Consider the following 8,610-nt stretch of genomic DNA (forward strand, 5'->3'; position numbering starts at 1 on the left):
TGGAGCATGAATATGTGGAAGTGGATGAAAGTGACCAGGAAGACTCTTTTGGGGCAAAAGAGAAGAAACCTAAGTCTAAGACTTAAATATTTTGCTTTGCCGACACAAATTCTGTGTTATTCTCCATTTATATGCATCATTGCCCCCGTCCCTGTATCTGATCAGTTGCCAAGTTCTACTGATTCTTCCCTTCATAATGTTTTGGACAGTTATCTCTTCTTTGCTACCAGCCAATTTTAGGCATTTATTACTTTATGTCTAGACAACTGTAGTAGACTCTTAAGCACTCTTTGTGCCTCTGTCTCTTGTTTGCCTGCTGCCTTAATTTATCCCGAACTTATAATCAGATGTATCTCCTTATGCAACAGTTCTGATTATATTAGTTCCATGCTGAAAACAGAAACAAAACCTCAGTAGCTCCCCAGACTCCATGACACAGACTTCAAGCCTTTAAAATTCAAGTCCTAGTCTTAGAAGTGTCCTTTTTCAATGTTCCCCAATGGTACCAAGTACTCCACCCAAATTACCATGATCCTAAATTGACCCATTTCATCTCTAAGTTAGCATAAGCCTTCCTTTCTTACTTGATCTCTCTTCCTCCTCCACTCGCACTCCCAACTTTATAGAAGAATAAGTTGGACCTCAAAGTTATCTCAAGTTATTGTCCTTACCTGAGACCATCCTAGTCCCACTGGTACCAGGAGATGTCCCAATGTGTTCTAGTACTCTTGGAGCATCTGTCACATGTTGCCATGGACTATAATTATCTGTGTACATTCTTACTACCTCTGTTAGTTTAAGAGCTCCTTGAAGGAGGGGCTGCTTTCAACAGCTTATTATCCCATCCTCTAGGGGGATAATGTTCATGTAAAATGCTTCATTAGCTGAAATCTATATATGGCCACTTTTTTTTTTTTTTTTTAAACTTTACATAACTGTATTAGATTTGCCAAATATCAAAATGAATCCGCCACAGGTATACATGTGTTCCCCATCCTGAACCCTCCTCCCTCCTCCCTCCCCATTCCATCCCTCTGGGTCGTCCCAGTGCACCAGCCCCAAGCATCCAGTATCGTGCATCGAACCTGGACTGGCAACTCATTTCATACATGATATTTTACATGTTTCAATGCCATTCTCCCAAATCTTCCCACCCTCTCCCTCTCCCACAGAGTCCATAAGACTGTTCTATACATCAGTGTCTCTTTTGCTGTCTCGTACACAGGGTTATTGTTACCATCTTTCTAAATTCCATATATATGCGTTAGTATACTGTATTGGTGTTTTTCTTTCTGGCTTACTTCACTCTGTATAATAGGCTCCAGTTTCATCCACCTCATTAGAACTGATTCAAATGTATTCTTTTTAATGGCTGAATAATACTCCATTGTGTATATGTATCACAGCTTTCTTATCCATTCATCTGCTGATGGACATCTGGGTTGCTTCCATGTCCTGGCTATTATAAACAGTGCTGCGATGAACATTGGGGTACTCGTGTCTCTTTCCCTTCTGGTTTTCTCAGTGTGTATGCCCAGCAGTGGGATTGCTGGATCATAAGGCAGGTCTATTTCCAGTTTTTTAAGGAATCTCCACACTGTTCTCCATGGTGGCTGTACTAGTTTGCATTCCCACCAACAGTGTAAGAGGGTTCCCTTTTCTCCACACCCTCTCCAGCATTTATTACTTGTAGACTTTTGGATCGCAGCCATTCTGACTGGTGTGAAATGGTACCTCATAGTGGTTTTGATTTGCATTTCTCTGATAATGAGTGATGTTGAGCATCTTTTCATGTGTTTGTTAGCCATCTGTATGTCTTCTTTGGAGAAATGTCTATTTAGTTCTTTGGCCCATTTTTTGATTGGGTCATTTATTTTTCTGGAGTTGAGCTGTAGGAGTTGCTTGTATATTCTCGAGATTAGTTGTTTGTCAGTTGCTTCATTTGCTATTATCTTCTCCCATTCTGAAGGCTGTCTTTTCACCTTGCTAATAGTTTCCTTTGATGTGCAGAAGCTTTTAAGGTTAATTAGGTCCCATTTGTTTATTTTTGCTTTTATTTCCAATATTCTGGGAGGTGGGTCATAGAGGATCCTGCTGTGATGTATGTCAGAGAGTGTTTTGCCTATGTTCTCCTCTAGGAGTTTTATAGTTTCTGGTCTTACGTTTAGATCTTTAATCCATTTTGAGTTTATTTTTGTGTATGGTGTTAGAAAGTGTTCTAGTTTCATTCTTTTACAAGTGGTTGACCAGAGTTCCCAGCACCACTTGTTAAAGAGATTGTCTTTAATCCATTGTATATTCTTGATATGGCCACTTTTTTATCATTGCAAACAGTGACTGTTGACATTAATATTCATAAGAAGAAGAAATAAAGCCTAATCAGCTATAAATGAAAACAGAAATTGAACTACTCATATATCTATTCCCACTTAGATTGATAGAACCATTTTCTAGTTCTGCTTGAAATAGAAATCTGGCCTTGGAAGAAAGGTTCTATTGATTGTGTTTTTCAAGTAGTAGCCATGTATTTGAACTTAACTTACATACTGCCAAATGATGGAGAAATTAAAATGTCTGTTTAAAGACAAATATACAAGATTGTGATTTAGGTTTATTTAATGAATGGTTGCTTATATTTTATAATCCCAGCTAACGATAAATAACAAATCAATGATAGTACTGAAAGTAAGCTTCTTTTATCTCATTTTAAAATAATTTTATGTTTTATTTTGACTAATCTAGTATACAATATTCTATACATCTTATGTTGGAAACCACTGATATACTAAAAAGTGATAATGTCAAAAAATTTTGACCTTTCAGTAAAAATAAGCAGAATATAGTCACTGTATGCACAAAATTTATTGTTATCTAGTCATCCATCTAGCAAAAACAAGCTATACAGCTTGGGGAAATATGGAACTAAATGATAAAATAAACTTCATTAAATTTATTTGTATTATTTTATATTATCTGTATTACTTATGTTATTTATATACATAATATTTATATCATTTTATTTCTACAGATAATTTCTGACCCTAGACTTCGTTTTGAGTTAGCACTCCGAGAAGCTGGACTTCATAAAACATTTTATGCCAAAGAGATATTACCAAAAATCAGTCCTCAAAAACCTCCAAGAAAGGATATGGAGTCTACTGTATTTAAAATCTAGAGTTCATCCTCAAATTCTGTTATACATAAACAAGATTTTTCTTTGAATACATTTATATGGATAATAATAATTACTACTTTCTTAAAGTTTACAAATTATCAGATGTAGATGTCATAGCATCTATTAAAACAATTTTGTCCTTCTTTTATGATTTTTAGAATTTTATGCACTATTTTCCAATCTCTTTTTATGTTTAATAGTACTAAATTCTCCAAAGACTATGGAACTTAATTAGGACACATCTGGAACATATATTATCATTTAGTAAATTGTATTTTGGAGGTTACAGTATCCCGTGAAAAGAGCTTAAAATAACCATTTGCAAGAATCACAATTTATGCTGTTGTTACCTATTAATGTTCATTTCTTCTTGTTATTTCAGAATTTGACTTTTTAATTATGAAAGTTTCATTGTCATTAATACTTCTATTATTTCTCCATTATTATAAGAGGAGACTCAACCTTTTTCTAAATTTAGAAACCAGTTTGGTTTACCATGTTTACTGCAAACCAATCATCCAAACAATTTCATTTTATAAATTAGCCTGTAAGAATAAATTAGAAATTAGAAATAGCAGTTCAAGCCTAGGGATATCTGTTTGACTTGGGAAAATGTATTCGTATGGTTGTTTGGGAGGAATGTTTTAAAATTTAGAATGCTACCAAAATTTCCATGTTCTCAATTAAATATCTGGATGATTTTATAGAAAGGAAGTGTTTCAAATAAACTAAAGCGTAATTTTTTGCTATTTCTAAACAATCACACAAATAGAAGTAGCTGGTGCTACACAGCAGGAGATAGTGACACCATAGATCTGATGCTTGTGGTTATGATGAAAATATTAGTTGAAGTTTGGGCAGCAGCCTAGATATGTTCTGGCAATGCCCAGACTCAGACCTTATTAACTTTCTCTGTTTTTAAAAATACTTGTAATAATAGTTACATTTATTGAGCATGAGCTGTGTGCTCAGTACCATATATATACTTTACATATAATGTCTTATTTGACCATCCTAACAACCTTATAAGATTGTCATTCCCATTTTATAGTTAAAGAAATAGATTCAGGAAGGTAAAATATTATGCCGTAATTCCATTGTTTTTCAAACTGTGGGTCATTAAATCAATATAGTGAGTCCTGATTAGTAAGTAGTTTTTAAATGACACACAAAAAGACATAACCCGAAATCCATGTGTGATTTGAGTTTCATCCCTTCTCAATTCCACAAGAATTTGTCTTGCTTGGTTATGCTCTTTCTCACCTATATTTTCAAGTTTTCCTTTAGCATGTACATCAGTTCAGTTCAGTTCAGTCACTCAGTCATGTCTGACTCTTTGCAACCCCATGAACCGCAGCACGCCAGGCCTCCCTGTCCATCACCAACTCCCAGAGTCCACCAAAACGTATGTCCATCGAGTCGGTGATGCCATCCAACCATCTCATCCTCTGTCGTCCCCTTCTCCTTCTGCCCTCAATCTTTCCCAGCATCAGGGTCTTTTCACATGAGTCAGCTCTTCACATCAGGTGGCCAAAGTATTGGAGTTTCAGCTTCAACATCAGTCCTTGCAATGAACACCCAGGACTGATCTCCTTTAGGATGGACTGGTTGGATTTCCTTACAGTCCAAGGGACTCTCAAAAGTCTTCTCCAGCAACACAGTTCAAAAGCATCAATTCTTTAGCACTCAGCTTTCTTTATGGTCCAATTCTCACATCCATACATAACTACTAGAAAAACCATAGCTTTGACTAGGTGGACCTTGTCGGCAAAGTAATGTCTCTGCTTCTTAATATGCCGTCTAGATTTGTCATAGCTTTTCTTCTAAGGAGCAAGCATCTTTTAATTTCATGACTTGCAGTCACCATCTGCAGAGATTTTGGAGCCCAAGAAAGTAAAGTCTCTCACTGTTTCTACTGTTTCACCATATATTTGCCATGAAGTTATGGGACCAGATGCCGTGATCTTAGTTTTTTGAATGTTGAGATTTAAGCCAGCTTTTTCACTCTCCTCCTTCACTGTCATCAAGAGGCTCTTTAGTTCCTCTTCACTTTCTGCTATAAGAGTGGTGTCATCTGCCTATCTGAGGTTATTGATATTTCTCCCAGCAATTTTGATTCCAGTTTGTGCTTCATCCAGCCCGGCATTTCTCATAGTATACTCTGCACCTAAGTTAAATAAGCAGGGTGACAGTATACAGCCTTGAGATACTCCTTTCCCAATTTGGAACCAGTCCATTGTTCCATGTCCAGTTCTAACTGCTGCTTCTTGACCTGTATACAGATTTCTCAGGAGGCAGGTAAGGTGGTCTGGTATTCCCATCTCTTCCAGAATTTTCCAGTTTGTTGTGATCCACACAGTCAAAGGCTTTGGCATAGTCAATAAAGCAGAAATAGATGTTTTTCTGGAACTCTCTTGCTTTTTTGATGATCCAGCAGATGTTGGCAATTTGATCTCTGGTTCCTCTGCCTTTTCTAAATCCAGCTTGTACATCTGGAAGTTAGTTCTTGGTTCACATCCTGTTGAAGCCTGGCTTGGAGACTTTTGAGCATTACTTTGCTATTGTGTGAGATGAGTGCAATTGTGCAGTAGTTTGAACATTCTTTGACATTGCCTTTCTTTGGGATCAAAATGAAAACTGACCTTTTCCAGTCCTATGGCCACTGCTGAGTTTTCCAAATTGGTATTTCATATAATTCAAATTATAAAGTATTTATTCTTTTGTGAATGGCTTATTTCACTTACCATCATGCTTTAAACATTCATCCATGTTGTAGCATGTATAGAATTTCATTCCTTTTCTAGGCTGAATAGTATATACCACTTTTTAAAACCATATTTTATTCATGTCTCAGTGAACAGTTGGTATGTTTTCTCCTTTTGACTATCATTAATATGGCTTTTATGAATATTGGCACACAAATATCTGTTCACACCCCTTGCTTTTAATTCTCTTGAGTATATTCCCAGAAGTATAATCACTGGATGATATAGTAACTCTATGTTTAATTTCTTGAAAATTGGTCAAACTGTTTTCCACAGCAGCTGTTTCTTTTTTTATTCCTGACAGCAATGTACAAGGTTTCCAATGTCTTCACATCCTCTACAGCTCTCTAGGACTTGTTATTTTGTTTTTGACTTGCATTTACCAGCCATCCTGATAGGTGTGAATTGCTATCTCATTGTAGTTTAGATTCACATTTACTTAATTATTAGTGACATTAAGCATTTTTTAATATGCTTATTGACCATTTGTATGTCTTCTTTGAAGAAATGTCCATTGAAATCCTTAGGCCATTGGTTTGTTTTCCTTCTAGTTAACCTTGTTTCTGAAATGTTTTTCTTTTCTTTAGAATTTTTTCTGCGACTATATCACCTCATTTCTGAGTTTTCCAATTCTGATTATTATTTTTTATCTTGTATTATTTTGTTAATTTTTAGATTATAATTCTAATATGTCTTATGCGATGTCTTTCTGTGTTCATTCCTGATCTGTAGGGATGTTATTCTGCTTCTTAATCTGTTTTTTTCCTGTTAGTGTCAAGATCTAATCCTTTTATTTTTCCTTTTATACTTGAAATGAGGTTTTTCTTAACTTACAGAAGTGGATGTGACTCAAGATATTTCCTCTAACTTCATAGTTTTAGAATTTTTTGTTGTGTGTATGCAACATTTTTTTTTTTTATTACAGCTTATTTTCTAGAGATTTGTCTTCCTGCCTTCCCTTACTTTTATTTGGACCTGCTATTTTCTTTGACTGTTGTTCCTGTGCTACTTACTTTGGATTCTCTTTGCAGAAGTTTTCTCATTATTGTGAGACTTTGTCCTAGAAGTTAGTTTTGACTTGTTAGTCTGGGAATTTGTGGGACCCAGACTTCTCTGGCTCCTTTAGACTTTACTGCAAACTCCTATATTCATTTATTATTAGAGAGTGTAAAACTCTTCAGTTTCAGCTGATGTTTCCAATAAATACTTCTTGACTCTTTTAGGGTTCTCAAGTCCATTTGATAACACTTGATTTCTTCTGTCCTGCAAAGATGGTACACTGAAGTCTTTTAACTCTCAGTGGTTTACTCCCTGCCCATTCCTATTTTTTGGTATATGGCAATACCTTGTCACCTACTGGTAAAGATTATCACCATGATTTTTGGCTTTGTTCTATTTATTTTTGTTTCTTTTTATAAAATAATTTGAAGAGATTCAAAAAATATGCCACTTCTGTTTCCCAGCATCCCTTTAAACTGCTCTTGATATCCCACCTGCCTTTCCTGCACTAAACATGTTTCTCCCTCAAGCCACCCCCATCAAAGTAATGATAACACTGTCCACCACCCTACACAAACCTGAAATCTGGTTGCCACTCGCAATGCTAGGCCCTGTGCTCTCACTTCAGTACTGCGTCTGTCAAGACCTACTGTCTTTCTAGTGCCAACAATGGAACCATTCTGCTGAGGGAGAATACTTGCCATGATTTTGGGCTCCCTGGCCACACCATTCTCACAATTGGGGAATACCCCATATTGTGCATTCATCTTCCAGAGTAGAGGCTAGAGACTCAATTTCCCCAGCCTCTCATGATCTACTATGTGGCTATGAAATGCACCCATTTGATACTTCACTGTTAAGAGAGCTGTGTGAGAAAGCAAGAATCTACTTTCTGGCAAGGGTGGCAAGGAAAGCACTCAGCTTGGGGTAGAATAATTGCATAGCTTTTATTTATTCATTTTAACTACAGGCATACTTCATGTTATTGTTCTTTATTGTGCTTCACAGATATTGTGTTTTTGATTTTTGGTTTTTTGTTTTTTGTTTTTTTATAAAATTGAAAGTTTGTGGCAACCCTGCATCAAGCAAGTCTATTGGTGGGGTTTTTACAATATTTGCCTGTTCATGTCTGTTTCACATTTTGGTAGTGTTCAAAACACTTCAAATATTTCTGTTATACTTGTGGTGGTGTTCTGTGCTCAGTGATCTTGATATTACTATTGTAATTATTTTAACACCATGCTCATACAATACGGAAACTTAATTGATAAATGTGTGTGTTCTGACTGCTCCACCAACCTGCTGTTTCCTCATTTCTCTCACTGTCCTTGGGAATCCCTATTCCTGGGGACACAATTTCTTGGTGAAATTAGGCCAGTTAATAATCCTAAGCTTCTAAGTGTTCAAGTGAAAGGAAGAGTCACATGTCTCTTACTTTAAATAAAAAACTAGGAATGATTTAGCTTAGTGAGGAAGGACATGTCAAAAGTCAAGACCTAGACTGAAAACTAGGTTCCTCAGGCCAAAGTTAGCCAAGTTGTGAACACAAAGGAAAAGTCCCTGAAGGAAATTAAAAGTGCTACTCCAGTGAACACATGAATGATAAGAAAGCAAAATGGTTTATTTCTGGAATGGAAAAGGTTTGAGTGGTCTGGATGGAAGACCAAACCA

The 8,610-nt window shown here is 36.1% G+C and overlaps 1 protein-coding gene across 1 annotated transcript in view; it reads left to right on the plus strand.

Moving 5' to 3' along the window:
- Positions 1-3,816, plus strand: part of CCDC148 (coiled-coil domain containing 148) — a 317,318-nt gene extending 313,502 nt beyond the window's left edge. Inside the window, exon 16 of the mRNA XM_055572507.1 lies at positions 3,029-3,816. Coding sequence (XP_055428482.1) covers positions 3,029-3,175 — 147 coding nt within the window. The 3' untranslated portion in view covers positions 3,176-3,816. The remainder of the gene's footprint in view (positions 1-3,028) is intronic.
- The last annotated feature ends 4,794 nt before the right edge of the window (positions 3,817-8,610 follow it).

This window comes from Bubalus kerabau, chromosome 3, assembly GCF_029407905.1.
Source record: "Bubalus kerabau isolate K-KA32 ecotype Philippines breed swamp buffalo chromosome 3, PCC_UOA_SB_1v2, whole genome shotgun sequence".
NCBI lineage: Eukaryota > Metazoa > Chordata > Mammalia > Artiodactyla > Bovidae > Bubalus > Bubalus kerabau.